The 21,671-nt window shown below is 36.7% G+C and overlaps 1 protein-coding gene across 4 annotated transcripts in view; it reads left to right on the top strand.

Annotated features, from left to right (window-relative positions):
- The window catches only part of CNTN6 (contactin 6), a 151,633-nt gene that overhangs the window by 76,475 nt on the left and 53,487 nt on the right, over positions 1-21,671 (top strand). For 3 of the 4 annotated variants that reach the window (XM_040628539.1, XM_040628538.1, XM_008703154.2), the window contains 3 exons: positions 2,977-3,113; positions 4,601-4,730; positions 6,909-7,059. In XM_040628539.1, the coding sequence (XP_040484473.1) occupies positions 2,977-3,113; positions 4,601-4,730; positions 6,909-7,059 (418 nt within the window). The remainder of the gene's footprint in view (positions 1-2,976; positions 3,114-4,600; positions 4,731-6,908; positions 7,060-21,671) is intronic. The other variant, XM_040628540.1, reaches the window with a different exon arrangement.

The following is a 21,671-nucleotide window of genomic DNA, read 5'->3' as shown; positions in this document are numbered from 1 at the left end:
TTGGTGCTTTTAGGATATGCTTAACTTCTTTGCTAAATTTAATATATCCGTACTGGAGAACTTTTTAAGATTGTATTTATACGTGACCAAAAATACTTTTTTATGTGACATGTTTCTGTGTGATATGTTTACAATCAATGATAAAGTAATTGAAGAAAATATATATTTTTTCATAACTGGAAAAGTCCAAGGTATTGTAATTTTCTCATAGGAATGGCGGTTGAGTATCCTGTGGGGAGAACATATTGTGCCTTGGTTATATTATTTTCCATTTCCTTTAGAATTTCCTATTTTAACCTTGAATGAAAAGTACTATTTTATATATAGAATATGATATCCTGCTGATTATTCCTCTACAGTTGTAGTTATACACACACACACACACACACACACACGTACGTATTTTTTAAAAAACAGTCTTTCGAATCTAACATCCGTTGTAAATAAAATAGTAAGGATGTGACTGGAAGTATTTTAGTGGCACCAAAGTATTAAAGGCTTTGGCTAGTTTTTAATAGATACTTCATTTTTCTATTAAATAGACAAAGATATATCTAAATGATTAAACAGAAAATGAGGGTATCTTTAAACCAGAAATCAATGATAAAGTGCTTTCTCCCACATTTCTACAGAAACTGTTAACTTACACAACAGATTTTACAAATATTAATTCATGTAATTGTTAACAATAGTAAGAGGAAGGAATACATGTCATTAGCCATTTAATGAGTCCAAATGGTCCTTGTGGAGTAATAATGAATAATTGGTCAATAAGACAAATATTATGCTTCTTGCTCACCTATTAATTTATTTGTCACTGTGCTCCCAAAGGAGCAATTGAGTAATTGACTCAATTACCTGAGCATTGCATAAGACCTGAAATTTTTAAGAAAAGAATCAGTTTTATTATATTGCTGTGTTTAAGTTACAATTCAGAATCCTATCCCTCTATATTGTATCTTTATAACCTCCAAAGGACTTTAAAGTATTAATATCATTATAGAAAATGAAACATATTCAGAGAAGTTAAGTGACTTTCCATAACCATTCAATTGGCAAAAAAATAAAATCTAAAATCCATGCCCATATAGTTGACCTGAAATCCTAAGTCCTTTCTTTCATGTATTTCCAAACTGGTCTTGGTCTTCAGAATCTGAAGCATCCAAAGGATTTATGTATTAAAAAAATAAATGTGTTTTAAAGTTATAATTACTGCATTAAACAACAACCCATATATATTTCAGACTTGTATAAGCTATATGAATATTATGTGAGTATGAATTCCTTCTCCCAGGTCTAACATATGTTAAAACAATTTCTAAACAATCATCTACAAATTATAAAGTTTTGCTAATATTCAGAAACATGATTCAATTTCACCCATGCATCCACTTCTAAGTCTTGCCTTGATTTGCCCTTAAAACTGTGATGAGCATGTTCTGTAACTGGAAGTCCTCTTGATTTCCACAGGTGGTAATCCCAGGCTTAGTTTTTACGACAGTGAGATGTCATGATTCCTTCTTCTCAGTGACCAGCTCCATAAAGGACCTTTTATCTTAGTGGAAGCAGATGTTGCAGTGGGAAAACCCGGGAAGTCAGATTTACTTGTATAACATTTCAAAGACTCTCAGTCCCACTTCTTACTTCAACCACTGCTACAATGAGCAGCTCTATGTTTTGCGGGTGTAACCTGACAGAGTCTCATCTCAGGTTCCACACAAAGTCCATCTTGTTTCCCCCTCAGTTTTCTTTGTTCTCAAGAGCCTACTCAGCACGTAAGCACACACAACCTGGAGGTGCTAATACATAATGCCTATACTGCCCCTGAATGACTGTGGACAGGATCCAGTGAACAAATGCCACTCTTCCTTTCCCTGGGTAGGCAGTTATAAAGACCCCTTAGAACTTCACAGAAGATAGAGTAACAGTGGCCCCTGTTGGTGGCCAACTCAATAACTGATCCTTGCATTGCCTCTTTCCTTCCCTGTTGACTGTTCCTCTGCCTGAAACCTTACCTATGGTGTCTGGCATTCCCAGACAGACAGCCTGAACACAACCCCTTGACTTAGGCTCTGCTTTCAGGGTTCAAATTTTGGCTTCTGGATTTTTTGACTGTGTCTTCTTGAGCAGGTTACCTAACATCTCTGCAAAAATCCTCTACAAAAGATTGGAAGGAGAATTAACTGCAATTAGACATATAAAACATCTAGCTTGTAATAGCCTGCAGTTCCAAAGGAAATTTTACCTGCTCTTATGTATCTGAGGACAGACCTAAATAAAAGAGAGGGATTAAATGACACAGCCAGGCAGCCCTATATCATCTTTATGAAAGAAATAATAGTTTTAAAACATTTAATCTGTACCCCACCTGTTTCTGTCAATGGTAGTAAGAATAATACCACCTTATACCTAAATAGCACTTTAATATAAATGCCTCAGTACTCACTGCCTGTCAAAGGTTTTATCTAGGGTAAAAAAAAAAAAAAAGACTATAATCCTGCTAAAATATGATAAGGCTCATATTTGAATTATGCTTCAAACTGAATTATAATTATGTCTGATATAGATATACTTATTTTTAGTTAGAACAGTTTGGACCAAATATAATCAAGGGCCTTGTGCCCACAGTGGGTTCAGATTTGGTATACATTTTCTAACTTGACCTATGCACCAGTATTTACCATGAAATTATTCTCCGGCCTTGTTTTACATTTGAACCTTTTCCCACAACACCCAAGTTGCTGTAAAGGTGCATCAGAATGACAATTGGCAAATATTTATCTTATGCCAAAGGACCACTGATATTTATATCAAGATTTCCGTTGTTCCACATTTCCCTTCACTCAAATCATGTGTTCGCAGCACTGTTGGACCCAGTATGTCTTGTCCTTCTGCCTTCTACAGACCTTGGAATGTTGCACAATATTTTGGATAACTGGCTTGCCAAGTAGTTGTTCTTGTCTGTTTTTGAAACAGCCCCACCAGAATGGGAACAAAAAATCCAAAATACATACCTATCTATCCATGACAATTTGTTTTGGGAATGCAAAGCTAGTGGAAAGCCAAATCCTTTGTACACCTGGTTAAAGAATGGTGAACGCCTCAATCCAGAGGTACGTATCTATGTTGATATTGAAAATTCATCTATTCTCCTAGGGAAATTTTGTTACTACCAGGGACAACTAATGTTTATGAAATGCTTAGTAGGTGTTAGGAAATGTAGTATACTCTTCATAATACTAATTTATATAATACTTAAGTAAACTCAAAGTAGCTATTGATATTTTCCCCATTTTTCAAATGAGAAAAGTTAAGGGTAGAGAAAACAACTTGCATAAGGTCACACACTAGTCAGTGATAGATCCACATTCAGATATTATCATCATCATAATTAACGTCCACCAAACTCTTGTATGCTCCAGTTCCTGTATAAATATTTTTCCATTCATTATCTTGTTTTATCCTCATGACAATTTTATAAGAGAGATGCTAATATTATTTCTTCTATAGATGATGAAGATTGGTTTCAGAGAGGTTAAGTCACTTGTCCAAAGTCACACGACAGTTAGTAAATGTTAGAGTTTGTATTCTAAACATAGTCTGATTCTAGGATCTAAGCTCTTAAACATTATCCAGTATCTTGCTTTTCTGAAAACTAGTGACTCTAAATCCATAGGAAGTAGAAACTGAGGTAGTTATCCACATTTTTCAGTCTAAATTATACTTTTGTTCTACAGTATACTGAAAATGAGACAGATTTTTTTCATCAAATTATCCAGATAATTGTGTTAATTCTCTCTTTTACTTTGCACTTGTAGGCACAGCTAGGGACACAAAGAACATCTGCTGTTTAGAAGCTGAATATAATGCTGTTCTTTGTTTTGGTTTTATGGAATTTTCTTCCTGAATACCTTTTGCATAGAGCATTTTCTGTTTCCTCCAGCCTACTTTTATTATCTTTAAAGGATGGTAATAGGTATACTGAAATATTTTTTAAAAATTATATTTGCTCTATTAAACTATTTTATTATGTGCACTCAAAATTGTATTTCAGTACTCCAAATGGGACTCTGTAACAGATTTCGGCTCTTTAAGCATACCATGGCAGGCTGCAGAAAAGGAGAATTTAGCTTCTCCAACTTATGACTCAATTAGAACATTATCAAGTCATCACATTTCAAGTCTTTTGGAGACCTTATGATAGAAAGCCAAGGGAGTTTCTAACCATTATATTCATGTCTAACGTTATTATTAACCATATTTTCTGGAATAATTGGAATGGTACAAGCTTCCAAATTATTTTATATACCATATAATAGAACAGTAACATACACTCTATGCAGACAATGCCAATTTTCAAAGAAATGAGATAACATAAAATATACTAACCATTAAAATTATATGAAGGATGTTTCTTTTTTCAACTTCAAAAAGCTGCTCAGAATCTTGCAGGATATTAAGTTTCATCTTCATAAACATCAGTTCTCATACACCAAAATATCCTATCTGTAGATATGCACAAATGTTTAATAATGTATTTTGGTTAAGAGAATGCCTACATTAATATACTAGCATCTTTCCATGACTTTTCTTTTATTAGGAAAGAATTCAAATAGAAAATGGGACACTTGTCATAACTATGCTGAATGTGTCAGATTCTGGTGTCTACCAGTGTGCTGCAGAAAACAAATATCAGATAATTTATGCAAATGCAGAATTGAGAGTATTAGGTAAGTCATTCATTTATAACCAAAAAATTCAAAATGACATTTTAGCAAGCTATGGTTATACATAATATGAATCCAATTTTTCTGTAAATTAGAGATTGCTTTACCTTGAAATAATGGCAAATGTCTAAATTAACTTTAAAAAAAAATGCAGGGTGATAATTATTATTCTACTTGAGCAATACATTAGGGCTTCCAGAGAAGCCCACTGTTGGGTTCATCCAAACCAGAAGAAGTCTCCTCCAAAGCTGATCCTAGCACGTGATGTTTTGAGTACAATTCAAAATTATCCATTAGAAATGTTTTCATCTGGAGCGCCTGGGCGGCTCAGCCGGTTAAGTGTCTACCTTCGGCTCAAGTCATGATCCTAGGGCCCTGGGATCCAGCCCCACGTCGGGCTCCCTGCTCACGTGGAGTCTGCTGCTCCCTTTCCTCCCTGCTTGTGCTCTCTCTCACTCGCTCTCTCAAATTAAAAGAAAAAAAAATGTTTTAATCTGCCAATTAAAGAAAAGAATAGAAAAATCTCAATTTATAATGATTTAAGCAGATATTTATTTTATCTCTTAACAAGAAGTTCAGGGGTGGTAGCTGAGCCATGGAACTGTGATTGATGATGTTATTCTTTATACCTTTTTTGTGCTTATAGTCTTGAGGGGGTGACTGCTATAGTTACAGAAATAAAGTCCCTACTTAAGGGAGAAGGGGAAGGTAGGGACAAAAGTGACCAAATCTATCCTTCTCATTAGAAAATGCAAAACTGCCTTGCATCCTTACAGTAAAATCCTTTTATGCCGATGGCTAGAACCCTGCCACATGACCACCCAGACCTGAAGGAAAGCTGGGCAGCTAAGTCCCTATAGTGAAAAACTGGGGATAGAAGCAGTTGGAGAATGATAATCTCAGTGGTGTCTGTTACAATAAATAACCCATTAGTGTCTTTTATCACAGTTTTCTTCATGGTAGGAAGAAAGGAGATGAAAGAGAGGAAGGATCAAACAAAGAGATAAGGTTTCATGAGCTTATGGAAGGGACATGGATTTGTTTATTCTTTGAATCACTACTATTTATTGAACATTTATGTGTACTAAGCACTAAAAATATAATTATCAATACTTAAAGTGATCTTTACTTTCATAGAACCTATAGTTTCACTGAGAAAAGGAAACTCAAATATAATTATTATGGTCAATAATTGAGTAGTTGTTGTCAGACTTCATGGCAAGTTGAATATAACTCTAAATTGAGGACATTCTCTTTAAGCTGAGATCCAAAGAGAAAGCACGCACAGGTCAGTGGAAGGGCAAAGAAGCAATACTTGAAATGCCCAGAAACAAAAGAGTATGGCATATCTGAAAGAATTTCAGCTCAATTAGACTTTAGACTGGGGACGGGTATTGGACACATGGGTTCCCACGTTCATAAAGCTGGAAAGACTCAAATGCACCCAGTCAGTCCGATAATTTCTCACTCTCATGAACTGACATTTGTTCAACATTTATTTAGTGGGGACGAAGTTGAAACTGACAAAGACTTTTTTTTCTTTTTTTAATTTCTGCTCGGCCTGCCTGCTTCCATAGAAGGCAGAGTATTTCCATTTTGCTGGTTAAAGGCTTGCCTGAGGAAATCTGACACAGTGATAGAGTATTCCTGATTTAATTCAGTGGTATTTTATATTTCATATGTAGGATCATTACCTTGACTGGACTAGATATGGTGATTTCCCTCATCAGGGTTCAGATCCTTCCTTCTGTCTCTTATGGAACCATCTTCACCCTGTTTATTGTAAACACTGTTAAGAATGTTACTCTTTGTAACTTGCTTCTTCCCCCAGTCCAGCTGGCTTTTGTTAATCCCAATGACTTGCACCAAAACAAAGATAAATTACATTTATTGAACACATACTTTGTGCCAGGCAGTATGCTATACTTCTTTATAGATGTTATCTCATTTAACCTCCACAGTAAATTTCTGAGGTGATATCTATTGTTATCTTCATGAAAAATGAAGATAGACCTCCAAAATGCCAAGTCAGTAACTGGCCCCAGAACAGCCTGAGCAAAATAGCTTGAAAAAGAGCTCTGGGTATAAATATTAAATTTAGTCTCATATACTACATCATCACATTACCACACATTAATTAAGTGGATAACTTAACAATTTTGTTTTTAATTTTGTTTTTAGCCTCAGCTCCTGATTTCTCTAAAAATCCCATTAAAAAAAATTCAGTTGTTCAAGTTGGTGGGGATATTACTATCGAATGCAAGCCAAATGCTTTTCCTAGGGCAACTATCTCCTGGAAAAGAGGAATGGAAAGCCTGAGACAAAGCAAAAGGTAAATAAATCTATTTTGTATTATATTTTGAACTATTTTGTAGTACAATGTCTTCCAAATCTGTCTTCTAAAATTCTCTCCCTTATAATAAACTTACAACTGGGTACTCACAGATACCAAACATTTCCACATGATAGCAAAAACTAAAGAATCTTATAAACTTAAGACCTATTTGTATAATTTTACTGCAATATATTTAGTGCATGCACTTGTAATATATTTTTTAAAATCCTTTAAGACCTTTTTCTATATTCAGCTTGAAGATTTTTCCTGACCCAGCCTGCTGAGAAATCAGTGAGAAGAGCATTACACAAAAGAGAGAGACACTTACACTCACACACCTGGTGTTGTGGTTTTTAAATAGTCACACAGGTGTTCACCCCATGACAAAATGAATTCACCACATGAAAATAATGTGGAGAGGTTCCTGTAGAGAAAGAAGAGAGGTTTCCTTCTATTCTGGATGTGATTGAGAAATCCTGGATCAGCACTGGCATGTTTTCTAGGGGAGTTTAGATAGAGCAAAACAGGTGTTTTTCTCTACTTAGAATACATTTCGTTGAGTTGTACTATAGAACCTTGTACACCTAGAGATGACTAGTCGGTAGTTGAGCTCTATTGTAATGACCCAGGTGTGTTACTGTGTGATCCGATGTGCAATGGAATACTACCCTGAATGAGGTTTCAATGAGCTCTTTGTCAGCATCATACGTGTCATTAACTCACATCAAGTCTGATGAGAAATGATGGTCTGCCAGTCTTACGAGACAAGGCTATGGTGGCCTGGAGAGTGAGTTCTACACCAAAACTAGATAGTCACTCCAAATTCAGCCAGACATTGTTTTGTGGGAGGATAGAACTTCAGACAGGGTTGTAGAACTTCAAACATTTCAAGAAAAACTAGAAATCTGGGTATTGGCTTTGAATCTTCTGAGCCAGTAAAAAAGCACAAAGGCTGGATGCAGGGACACCATCTTGTTATTTCTGATCTAGGACTGCTTTTGCGGTCAAGGGAGAGAAAAAAGGAGGTTAAAACAGACAAACAGTGCTGATTGTATAGAGTGCTGTCAGGGTTATATCTGGTGCCTTGAAGATCCTCTCCTGACATGACAATATATACAAGAGAGAGACCTTTCTAGGGCACTCTCTTTCCTGTCTTCTGTCTCCAGTGGCCCCTATAGCCTTACACCAAAGCTTTTCCCAGGACAGGGACTTTGTCAAATTTATCTGTGCATGCCCTGTGCCTTTGGTATAGAACCTGAACTCAATAAATATCTGTGGAATGAATGAATGTGTCAAAAAAGGATGAATATGTAAGATATCACGAGCTTTAGAGAAAAGCTCTTCTGGAGGAGGTATCTTGAGACAGAAGAACAGAAGCTTCAGAGCTAAGGAGAAAAGACAGATGAAGGGAAATCTGTTGCCCTGGCCCTGACTGGGCTCCTTCCTCTGTGTAGACAGCCTAGGAGATCATTGCAAGTATCCTCAACAGCTTTGGCTGTGGATTCCTTTTAAATGGTTCCTCTTTGGTTCCTGAAATCAAGTTGAGGTTTGAAGACACTGCTGTAGAAGCAGAAAACTCAAGAGATACAATAGTATCAAATCCAGCGGTCTGTACTGAGAGTTGAGATAAATCAATTACTTCGTTTCCTAAAGTGACTCAAAGTTCTCACCTAAGTAGCAGGAATGACTGCTGTTTACTTTCTATAACCTTTGAAGACTCAAACACAGTGTATGTAGGGAGGAGGAAGAGAGGGAAGAGGAGTTGAATAAAATAAGAAAATGAGAGGAAAAAAATGTGTAGAGTATAAGGGCAACTGCATTTAAAATGGCTTTTCAGGCTTATGTTTTGTTTTGCCCCACGTGAAATGAATTTGGGATCTTTTTAGCCTCTGAATAGTCACCAATAGCATATCAGATTCAGCATTGTCTCACTGTCATTAAAGGAGTGATCTGTGTGATTTCTATTCACAGATGCTTCTTCTGTAATTCCGTTCTCTCACTGCTATAGGACTTCATTACAGGTTTTAACAAAAGAAAGTAAACAAACAAACAAAATTGTCTCCTGAACAGGCATCTTAAAAAATTGGAAAAAAAAAAAAGTTAAGCCCCGAAGTACATGGTAATTACAGACATATATTTCTGCCAGTTATAGATTACCTTCAGCAGTAATTTGCAAAGGTCACACAGCCAGTTCTGTGAGACTTTGTGTCTCTGCATGATTTCTATCCTGTCCCCTCTTCTGTTGCCTTCTGACCTGACAGGTTTCATTAAGTGCATGGTTTCATGCTGCTTCCTGGGAAATGCAGCACCTATCCTTCTATTTGTGTTGACTTAATGGCTTTTTTGTCATCTAATCATGGGGGTTTCCTAAGAAGTTGAAGTTAAAAATTAGAGTTGTGATAAAAAGAAAAGAAGGAAGGAAGGGAGGGAGGAAGGGAGGGTGGAAAGAAGGAAAGAATTTTATAAAACCAGATCCTAAACTCAAAGACAGAACACTGAGTCCCAGTATACATTTTTACATGCCACACCAATTTGCTTATTTCACTTAAATAGAAAAATAAATATAATTCCTACCCTCTCATACCTCTCTTAAAACATGACACAGTTGCATACATAGAAAGATTTAGAGAGTCACATATGGAAAACAACTTAAATATTTACAGTGATTCTAAGTAGGAATAGTTTTTAGTTCTTGACCTTGGAAATACCCATGTGGTAAAATGTACATTTTTACTTTCTGTTATAAAACTTCTAAATGGTCCTGTCTACTTTGAAATTTCATTGTCACTAACTCTTGCTTCCAATAAAGTGTAACTACCTAGAGATGGTTGAAAGGACTCTAAAGAAGCCTATTCAAACTAATCTTACTGTATTACCTACTTATAAAAAAAATAGCGGCAATATATATATTTTGACAATTTCCTCCACTCTTACATGAAGTGAGACAGCATACGTCACCTAGGTAGTAAATGATAAAACTTGGACTCTATGCCAAGTTGCCCATCTCTGTTGCCAGGTCTTTTCTATTCAACAGATAATGGAGAACATACTTGATTCTTAATTTTTTGAAGGGCTGTTTTCGCATGATTTAACCTAATTGCATGTATTGGTAATTCAGATCAAGCAACTATTCTGAGATTAATTAATATGTTTCTTATTGGCCTATATGCCACAATTGAAGTCTTGACTATTTTATGATTTCTGTCTTTGTAAATGCCTGTATTCATGGCAGTCTGTCCAAGTAGAAAAGTTTTCCTACAACTAAAAATAGATGGATAGCATTACAGAGTCCAAAGGCTACCTCGTTTCCTGCTGGGAATGTATGGTCTTATAACATCTACCTCATTCTTTCTGGAGCTACAAGTCATTTAGCAATAGCACCTAAATTGAAGAGTAGCAAAGGTATATTCCTGTGGGGAAAATAGGGGTGTATTGCAAAGAGCCCTGCCTTGGGAATTAGAAAACAGGGACTTTTGATCCCAGCTCTGTCACTGGTGAGTGACCTGACCTTGGATAAAACCACTTTGTTTTGATTTTTTCTTTTGAGGTTGCTGTTTTCTGAATTTATTTAAACACTGTCGCCATGCAGTGACTGCCAGAATAGAGATTATATATTAGAAATCAATGCAAAATATTAGTGTGCCAGGTTAAAATTGCAGCTACTATCACAGTTATAATTTTATATGTCTTTCACTGATTTCCTCAGGTGACCAAGTGATTGAGCCAGACATGATGATTGCTGTGAATTATCAAAACAGCCAAAATGATCTGATTGGATGGATTCAGAAGTTAGAGAGTCCTGGCCCCTGAACTGTAGCAGGATAGCGTAGTTAGCACCACTCTCCTTCACCATGATAGGCCCAGAACCCAGCTCCAACCTGGGACATAACAGACATTCAATAAGTATTTTGTGTTGCTAAATCAATGAAAGTTAAAAATTACTTTGCTTTGTATCTACCTGACTTAAGACATTTTGCAGTTAAACCAAAAACTTACTTAATAATTAATAGGCCCATGATGTGCTCATTCATTCTATAAATATTTAATGAATACCCATTAAGTTCCAAATATTATACTAGGTGTTGTGAGTAAAATGTTAAGCTTAGTCAAAAATGTGGCACTATCCTTTTGTGAGAAAGTGTTTTTCTTTGAAGTTATGAGAGTCAGGAGATCTGGGTTCAAGTCCCAACCCTATTTCTCACATAGTTGATAACTTCTAGCAAGTCCTTTAACGTCAGTAGTCCTCAGTTAAATCACTTGAAAAATGGAGTAAATAGTACCTGTCTCTCCCGTATGGTTGTATGAGACTCAAAAAAGCAGCCTGTGTGGAAAGCCTGGGTGATCTGTATTCTCTACTGCCATTGGCTGCCATTATTGCTCTGATCCTAATATTGAGGTAAATCTCAGTTACACATTCTTACCTCTACCAGCCAGGGTAAAAACCACAAACTTGACTACAGAAAGTCAAGATGAATACAGATTAAGCTTGTCTCTGGAAGGCATTCTGGGCAACTGAGGGAATCAATTCCGCATCTGCTAAGTTTGATTAATCACTTCTTTTTTTTTTTCTCCTTGTGGATCCAGTTAGCAAGTGAACTGACAGAAATCAAAGATCTAGATTTATCTCCTTGTGCCCAGTGACTGCTGGCTACCTGTTCAGGGATCACCTCATGAATTTAATAGGAAATGTTAACCTGCTGGACAGACAGCTCAAAGTTGTCCTCTGACGGGCAGCATTAAATACAATGCCTAAATCACCTGAGATTTGGTCAGAGTGCACAATCTCTGAACAATAAAAATAAAGAGATAGAGTGTTTTTCCTATTATTGAAAGATGGTTGAATTAATAAATAATCCACCAGATTTCTTCCTCATTCGTTGGGAAAAAAAAGAAAGAAAGAAAGAAAAAAGTTCACCACATTTCTCTCTCTCTTCCTAAGATAAAATAAAGCAATACAAAGTAAAATAAAATCCAGTTGTATATCAGACAAATGGTCATCAATACTGAAAATAACCATTTTAAGCACCTTCTATATGTCACACAATATATCAGATTATACTTCTTTTCATATGCAGATACATTTCTGAGGAACACAATTGTCACATAGTTATGTATGTTTCTACCACTTTTACCTTAGTAATCTCAAAGAGGTAAATACAAAGATACTTTGAGATTCACTGAATATCAAACTGAAAAGTAGAGGTTCTATCCCTTGGCAGTTGGTCTCAGAACGTGATCATATTTCCCCAATTTGATATCAGAGGACTGCTGAACTCCCTAGAACCAATTCTATTACCTCTATCCACTTGGGGTTGCAGAGAGAGGGGGAGAGAGAGAGACATGCAGAGTTACAAACAGACCTCCTCAAATGCATGAATCTTGTGTGATTTATCCCGTAATAATGATACAATTAAGCCCTGTGTGGCCCTGGGCCCTTGGCACAATGCATGTACTTTACGGGAACATGTGAATCTCTTAGGTACATAGACTCTAGTAGTGGTGCTTATTCAATATGTTTGCCTTTGAGCCCAAAATTTAGCAGGCCCACTTCCATCTGCACGGGACCCCAGCGCCTTGCGACCTCCCTCCTAAACACAATAGTCAGTTGTGGGAAGGGGCTGGGGTAAGGGGAGGGGAAGTTGAAAGATGGCAGTGAATCAGTGGAGAGAGGAAGAGATAAGAGAGAAGGTAGTGAAGACGAGGATGAAAGAGAGGAACAGGGCATTCTCTGTGCCAAGAAAGAATTGATGGTTACTGAGCAAGTCATTTGATCTTATTCTCTTCATGATTAAAAATGTACCCTTGGGAGGACCTATTTGAAAGCCCTTAGCAGAGTGACACAGAAGATGAACAGAATAAAAATTAGTTTGTCTTTGTTCCACTCTTTGCTAAACGAGCTAGACAAAGTAGTTCCTTTGGTTACGTAGCCCATTGCCCAACACTTTGCTCCAATTTCACTTTCCCCTTGGAGCCTTTTCACGACCATCTTACCTTGTGGGGCATCAGCTAATGGGGGGTCTGTCTGCCTCAATATAAGGGACCAGTTATATGATGTTCCCTTCCTGTTTGACCCTTCTCTATGTATCTTTCACTATCTGCTTTCTAAATCACTATTGTTCCTTTTTCTTTTACCTTTACCCCCAAGTGCTCAACCTTAGTAAAACCTTAATAAAACAGCCCCTCTACACATGTCTATTAAATGCAACTTTTAAACCAGAATGTAGCAACTAGCAAACAGGCTTCTCTATCTCTTTCTCCTCCTTGCAAAGCTTCCTAATGGAACAAGCAAATAAACCTAATTTTATTTTGTATCACCAACTACTTAATGTAATAGTGCTTAGTACATCAGGTAGCATGAGTATCAAATAGGCAAGTGAACCATATGTTCCCATGTTTAAGGAAGAATGACAGTCTGCATAATGCCAGGCTTATTACAATCTCCCTTCTGTGCTGCCTCTTTGTAATAAAATTTTAAATTGTTCATACTCAACTCCTGAGAGTCTTGTTAAGGTGAGCCTTTCCAAGGGAATACATGCTGAAGATGTCAAGAGCCATCTGATACTCTTGCCTCTGTCACGCGAAGATTTAACAAGCTAAAATCCTGTGTGCCCCTGTCAGTCTTGCCCTCATTTTTCCCTCTTGCCATCCAGTCCTCCTTTCTTTATCCCCACTGGCCTCCACCGGTCTGGAGCACTGACCCTTTAGCACAATGCGTGCAAAACCTCCTGCCTGCCATGGCCGGGAAGAGCTCCGGTTCATTAAAGATGTAAAGCCTGCCTTTAAACTCAGCCTGCCCAGCTGGGTGTGTGCTCTTTTACACCACCGCCTTGGGTTAGACTGTTATTGCTGTAGTTCCCTATTTAAAGTGTTTTAATGATGGGTAATAACATCCTGTAGCTTTAAACCAAGGGCAAATATGACAAAGCAAAGAAGTTCCACAAATCTTATATTCTTGCACTCACTGTATCTTCAAAGAAGTACATCATAAGTTTCCTTGTGGAGTTGCTGTGAATTCGTAGTCTGTATCAGTAGGCTTCAAACTTGATCATGCATAAGGACCTTGTGAAAAATGCAGATCCCAGAGCCATGTCCAAGATTTTCAGTCAGTAGGTAGGAAGCAGGGTTGAGGAATCTGCATTTTTAATATAAGTTCACGCCCTCTGCTCTCAAGAGAAGCTGAGATTTTTGAATACCCCTTGGAGAAATACTGGTTTGATGCAAACATAGTACTTGAAAAATAGAAACTTCACTTTATCTCCTTTCCCCCCAGAACTTTGCTTCCTGTGTTAAAATGCTTGATTCTTCATCTTATCTCACTGCCAAAGAGATATAAGTCCTCAGTTCAGTTACTTTTTGAAAATATGAATACAATTGGCCTTGGAATGATATCTACTTACTTTAGTGTTTGCTTCTAATTTCTGAGTGACATTTATATCTTCCAAAGTTTACATAAATATTCAACAGCAATAATTTTATAGACAGAAAAGGTCAGCTATTAGTGCAGTTTATACAAATGACCTTTTGTTCTTAGTTTGACTTTTAAGATTGCTTGATTTGCTTAAAGTACAATGCTCCTTACTTAGAAAGAAAATGTTTGTTCTACAGGTACATGTTACACCCTCACCTTCTCATAGACGCTAATGGGCATATGGAAAATAAACCAATAGAAATAAATAGGAGGGATAGAATTGCTGTCTTACAGAAATTATGATCCAGTTGAAGAAATAAAGGCCTGACCAACTGTGTGAAAGTCAGTCTTGTTAATATCTTCACAATGAAGAGTCAGGCTTGTCAGACCATTTTTTAAGTCACTGGCTATTATTTCCCCTTTTCCTTTATCTTTTTTCCCCACAGTAGAATTATGTTTGGGGTTGAGGGGGATGTTTTTGTTTTTGTTATGCTTCCAAATGAAATTTATGCTAGAGCCCATTTCATAACACAGCTAAAACTGAACCAGTCTGGCTAATGACCTAGAGGGAAAAGCAGAGCCCCTCTTAATGCCCTGCCTGCTTCCTCCGCAGCCACAAGCTGGCTTCCTCCCAGCAGCCCATGGTGTGCCCTAAGAACTGCTAGATCTCCCAAGAGCGCAGTTAGAGAATTCCTGATTTGGAGTGACAAATCTGATTCTCAAGTGTGACTTGTCAAACTATTCGTTTATTTATAAGCACAGTTGCAAACCAATTTGACAGGCCTTGTGAAAAATTCTGGGTTTATAAATTTGAATGAGCTCTGTGTCTCGTGGGGGAAGCAGACAGGTAGGTCAACAGCTCCAGTGCAGTGGGGCATGTGTCATCACAAACAGAAGATGGTGAGGACTGACTCGGCTTGCAGGAGTTCAGAAGGGCTTCAGCAGGCTGGAGGTAACTGAGCTGGCACTCGAAGGGTAGGTAGGATTTTTTTCCTAGAAAACAAAGATGGGAAGAACTGGTTTTTTATGTGGCTATCTTACTGCATAGTCAGTGTCATACATGATGCCAGTTGAAGGTTTGGATAGGCACTTAACCTTCTTCAACGCAGGATATGATTCCTCTAAGTACAGACACAAATCATTTTGTGAGCCATCCAATGGTTGACTTTTTGACTGCTTAGGGATGCTTAGAGACTCTTAATTATACAATTTTTTTCATTCTATCTCAGATTAAATTAACCGATACGATCAGAAATCTGTCCTGTCATTTTTGACCCTGAATCTCATCAAATCATAATCATACTCATAGTAATAATATCGACTTATAGCACCAGTCATGGATGAGTAGTGGTTAAGATCTTAGATACATTTCATTTACTTTCACAAGATACCTACGAGGGGGATATTATTTATTGGTATTTTTACATGGTTAAAACTAAGGCTTAGCAAAGTTAAACATCACATCTACAGTCACACAGCTAGTGAGTAATAGAAATGCATTCAGTTCCAGGAGGCTCTGATTTCCGATCTCTGTGCAATCTTAAACACCACAATGTAGGCTTTTAGTTTAGTTTTCCAACGTCATAGAGTGTCCATCTGTGGAGCTAAAAGCAGGCCATCATACTATACACATTATTTGTTCATTATTTTTTTCAGTTTAAACTACAACTATTCCCAAAACAAATTCTATTTTTACATCAATAAAAGGTATAGAATAAGTCTATATTTTGTCATAGCCCTGACAGATGGAGTCTTAATTCAGACCAACAAAATGAATCAGTCTTTTTAGTGGCTTAGCTTCCTATGCATACAATATTCAAATGACTGATTGGATTTTTAATGTAACATACAATATAATTTTTGGTGACATACAGACATAGATATGCAAATTCAGTAAATAAGGATAAACTCCCTATGCTCCGTGAAGGACTTGATCTAGGTATGAAATTATGTTTTATAATTAAGAAGAAATAGAGTTAGCAGACAAGGAGTCACATCCAAGTTGGTATCCCATTTTCAGCCATGTTTGTAAGCTTAATTCTATAGACTCTGAAGAATATGATAATTCAGTAGCCAAAAGGGATCCAGAATTGGAAACTCCACTCACATCTACCTCCACAGCCACATTCAAGATGGCAGGGGAGAGCAGTTCACAGATACACCATGCTCTGAAATAACCAAAGGACAGAGCTAGAATGAAAAGGGGTAATGATCATAAATGTTCCAGCCCAACTCCCTCACTTTTTTTTTTTTTTTTTTTTTTTTTTTTTTTTAATGCTTGTGGGAAACCAAGCACTTCAGGAATAAAGTTACTGGTTTAAGGTCATAGGACTGTATTTGAATCTTGTCTGTCTCTCTCAAAGTATGCTGCAGATACAACTTAGATTTGCAAACTTCCAAAGTCTTAAGGAGATCACACAATAGGCTCATCATCATAAATGTAATGGAAGTGTAGCCAGAAATCCTGACAATGTTTGAACTTCTCCATTCCTTTCTGTACAGCTCTCTCCCGTTGTGTTTTCAATTGGTTCTCCTGTAGTTATTTTAGGAGCCTACTTTTTTTAAAAAGATGTCTTTTAAGTCCTGTGTTACAAACTTTGTTGTCCTTTGTCAGCTTTATAATTTCCCATCTTTTCTTTTGATTTGCTTGGGTTGTAAGGTATGTTAGCATATGAATCTGTATTAATTCCCTATTGTGTCTTCTCAAGCATCCCAAAATACTGTAGCAAATGGAGACACTTTTCTTTATCTTTCCTTCCCTTCTTCTACTGAACAGCTAAATACTCCTCTTAGGCCTCTTACACTGGATTAATTTAGCTAAGCTTTCCATCTGATGCTGTTTTGTTAATGTTAAATCACATTTCCTTAACATTTCATGGGAATCAGCCTAGCAGCGCACCCTGGCATGCCATCGGAATAAAGACACATCATGACACCAAATAATTATGTTATTTAGCAACTGTTCTTATCTGCCATCTCCTAATTTGTGTCACAATTCAGTCACCCAGAATCTGTGTTTGTGTTGTGTGTCAGCCACTACAAAGCTGGTGCTTAAATTATTTGAGTGTATTAAACAAGGAGTCACCTTTTGATGAATTCTAAGGTCTGAATCTCTGATGCTTGGTTTCTGCTTTGGAGTTTAGGACAGTTGAACCGAGGACTTAACTTTGAAACATTTGGCTGTTCACATCAGTTAATTACACATTAGGCATAAAATACAACTGCCAAAACCAGAAATTAAAAAAAAAATTAGACACTGGCATCAGTGATGTTTTTATTTCCATGTAAATTAAAAGGCGTTTGAGTCCATTTTAATCTGCAGGTAGCACTTCTAAACAATCCTTTGTCAGTTAAACCCTTCCAGTTAGTTGTGTAATGACCCCCAAATCATGTTTGATCAATCACTTCTAGGGAAGCATATCTTTAGTCACTTAATGTGTTTAAAATAGATGTTCCTCTCGTTTGTTGAGAGTGGTATAAAAGGACAGCATAAAGTCACCCATGCATGCCTGTTTTCCCCTAGGCACCAAGAGCAACGTGCTTTCTGACAAAACATAACAAAATTGAATTCATTTGTGCTGCCAATTGGTGATGCCACTTCATGTAGGTTTTTGTTTTTTACTTTTCCTGCCTTACCCACCTCCCACTGCACATATAAATTTAAACACACCATCCTTAATGTAACTCAGTTCAAGGGACCAAAGAAACACTATTATTTGTCTGGAGCTAGGACAGAGGCCAAGAAAATACTACAGATAGAATTCCTGTATTTTCTGTTAATCAGTTAATAAGGAACGTCCTCTCCGCCCCCAACAGGGTCCATACAACATAATAACTTTGAAAGATTTCATGATGGCCTTTGTTAACACTTGAGTTTCATGATTGGAATTGTACAAAAGAATGATTAAGGTTTGCTCTATGTACTTAAGTCTTACCCTTGGTAAGACTGATTTGAATGTATCTCTTCAGTTCTTGTGCTACTTTATGTGGTGTCCTCAAATTAACAAAGTCGATTAGCCAGATAACCAGTTTGCTTAAACCTATACCTAGCATTTGTTTTTAACCAAAGAGATTATTTGTCTAAGTGACTTTTTGTTGGTTTGCTGAATTTACTGATAATATTAATAAATACACATGTAGACCTACAAAGAAAAGGCTAAGGCTTTCAGAATAAATGCAGTCAGAAATCATATTTAGTAAGTACCTATGAATTATAGATATTCTTAGAGACACAAAGAAATCAAGAGTGATCGTTACCATTTGGGGGGCTCTCATTAACCTTAGGCTTATATATACTCGATATTTTTAATAGATTTTAAAATTTAATTCCAAAACAAACCAATGTTATTATTACCATTATAACCACTTACATGTAAATTTTACAAGGAAATTAAGCAAGTGCTTCCAATATACCAGAGCCAAAAAGGGGGAGCCAGAACACAAAAAAAGCAACCTGACTTTAGAGTCCATTGTCTTAAAACCCCTATATCACTTGCCTCAAAAAGCTTAGCTTTACAGTCTATTTAGAGAGTGAAAACTTGTCTAAAAAGAAAATTATGACAAAGGAGCTAAGGCAATACAGTGAAGCAAAGATAGTGTTTTCAACAAATGGTGCTGAAACAGTTGAACAGCCACAAGCAAAAAAAAAAAAAAAAAAATCAAATGAATCTAAACACAGACATTACACTTCACAAAAATTAATTCAAAATGGATCATAGACCTAAATGTAGAGCACAAAACTATAAAACTCCCAGAAGATAAGGAGATAAGAGGAAACCTAGATGAACTTTGGTATGGCCATGAGTTTTCTGATATAGCAAAGGCAGACCCATGGAAAAAACATATAATAAGCTAGACTTCATTCAAATTAAAGGAAAAAAAACTGCACTATGAAAGACAATGCCAACAGAATGAGAAGTCAGGCCATAGACTAGGAGAAAATATCTGCAAAATATACATCTGATATAGAACTATTATCTAAAATATACCACCAATGATTAAAACTCAGGGATAAGAAAACAAGAAAAAAAAAAAAAGGGTCAAAGACCTTAAGAGACACCTCACCAAACAAGATATAGAGATGGCGAACACGTATTTGAAGATTTTCCACATCGTATTTCATCAGGAAAATGCAAATTAAAATGAGATCCTGCTACATGCCTATTAGAATGGCCAAAATCTGGAATACTAACACCAAAAGCTGGCTAAAATGTGGAGCAACAGGAACTCTTTTTCATTTTTAATGGGAGAGCAAAATAGTATAGCTACTTTAGAACAGTTTGGAGATTTCTTACAATACTGAACATACTTTTTCCATACAATCCAAATATCACACTCATTAGTATTTACCCAAAGGACTTGAAAGTTATGTGTGTACGAAAACCTGCACAGTATAACTTATATTATCTTAACTCATAATTGCAAAAACTTGGAAGCAAATAAGATAATCTTCAGGAAGTAAATGAATAAATAAACTGTGGTACATCTAGAATATGGAATATTATTCAGTGCTAAAAAGAAATGAGCTATCAAGCCATGAAAGGAAATGGAGGAATTTTAAATGCATATTATTAAGTGAAAGAAGCCAATCTGAAAGGTCCCATACTGTGTGATTGCAATTATATGACATTCTGGAAAAGGCAAGACTGTGGAAACAGTAAAAGGATCAGTGGTTGTCAGGAATTAGAGGAGGGAAGAATAAATAGGTGGAACACAGATGAATTTTAGGTCAGTGAAAATACTTTGTGTGATCGTAGTGATGGCTGCATGTCATTATGTATTTTTCCAAACCCCAAGAATGTATAGCACCAAGGGTGAATCCTAAGGTAAACTGTGGACTCTGGATGATGATGTTGATGTGCCAATGTAGATTCCTCAGTTGTAACAAATGTACCACCAGTGGGAATGTTGATAATGTGAGAAGCTATGCACGTATGGGGGTATATGGGAAATCTGTTCCTTTCTCTTGATTTTACTGCGAAGCTAAAACTGCTCTAAAAAAATATCTTTAAAAAAAAAGAAAATTCAAAATACAAGGTAGCATAATGATTCAGATAATGGTTCAATAGAAAAAGTACTTACTCAGGATCAGAAGACCTGAATCCTGGCTGTGGTTAAGTAAAGTATTAAACCTCCTTGTGTCAGTTTCTTGATATGGAAAAAATTACTAATCTTTAGTATTTGGAGAAAGAGGAAGGGAAAGTACTGCAGTGTGGTCAAGAAGCTGCATATTTTAGCCAGGTTCCCTGGGGAACAGCTAAGAGTGAGGCAGGTACATACGGGCAACAATGCAGGATCATATTTTATTGCATTGGCTACTGACTAATTTTAAGAACAGAAACATGCAACTGGTAGTTTGGCATCAGTCAGCCACATAGACGATCTCCAGGAAGAAACATGTGGGAACAGTCTTTGGAAGGAAAGAAAAAGGGGCTTATATGCTAGCTGCCATTTTATGATGGGGCTGTGTTATCTGGACTTTTGACAGCCAATGGTACTAAAAGAACCTGAGGGAATGCATAAGGTGGGTCTTTAACAGTGGGAATCCAGAGTAGGCTTGGGAAGATGCATGGGAGTCACATAAGCAGATGGGAGGGCAAATACTCTGCTAGGCACTTGGGAAGAGCCTTTTTTCGGGTTTTCATCTGGCAAGTCTGTGAAGGGTATACTCTTAAGAAAGATTTGCAAATCACGCACTTTTTGTGTTCTCTTTGGGACTTACACAACTCTTTTGGAAAGTGTATCTGTGCTCTGTCCTCAATGGCAGATAAGTAAAAGAGACAAATAGTGTATTTAATAATTTCTTCCATAAATTTTCTAGAGTGTTCTGGTATATGTTTCCTCTCATTTAGACCTGACTGAAGATTGTTAAGTATATTGTGCTTTGCTGAGGATGATCTGTATCATTTAGTAGAAAGGCTAGATTTTATTTTCTGTCACCCATTCAATTATCTCTCAAGATAGCACTTCCTTTTTATTCTGTCTTCATCTCTTTCTCTTTTCTGTGTGTGTGTGTGTGTGTGTGTGTGTGTGTGTTATCTCATTCTTGTTTTTGTTTTTACTGCTCTGATGGTCTTATAAGGAATGATAAAATAGGGTTGCATTAATCCATTGATTAAATCTTTGAATTTCCCTTGGCCAGAGGTGTGAGCTATTTTCTGTGTATAATTACCATTAGAGCCATTTGAAGTTATTGACTTAA

The sequence above is a fragment of the Ursus maritimus genome, unplaced genomic scaffold (assembly GCF_017311325.1).
Source record: "Ursus maritimus isolate PB19 unplaced genomic scaffold, ASM1731132v1 scaffold_14, whole genome shotgun sequence".
Lineage (NCBI taxonomy): Eukaryota > Metazoa > Chordata > Mammalia > Carnivora > Ursidae > Ursus > Ursus maritimus.
This window is presented reverse-complemented; position numbering and strand designations above follow the sequence as displayed.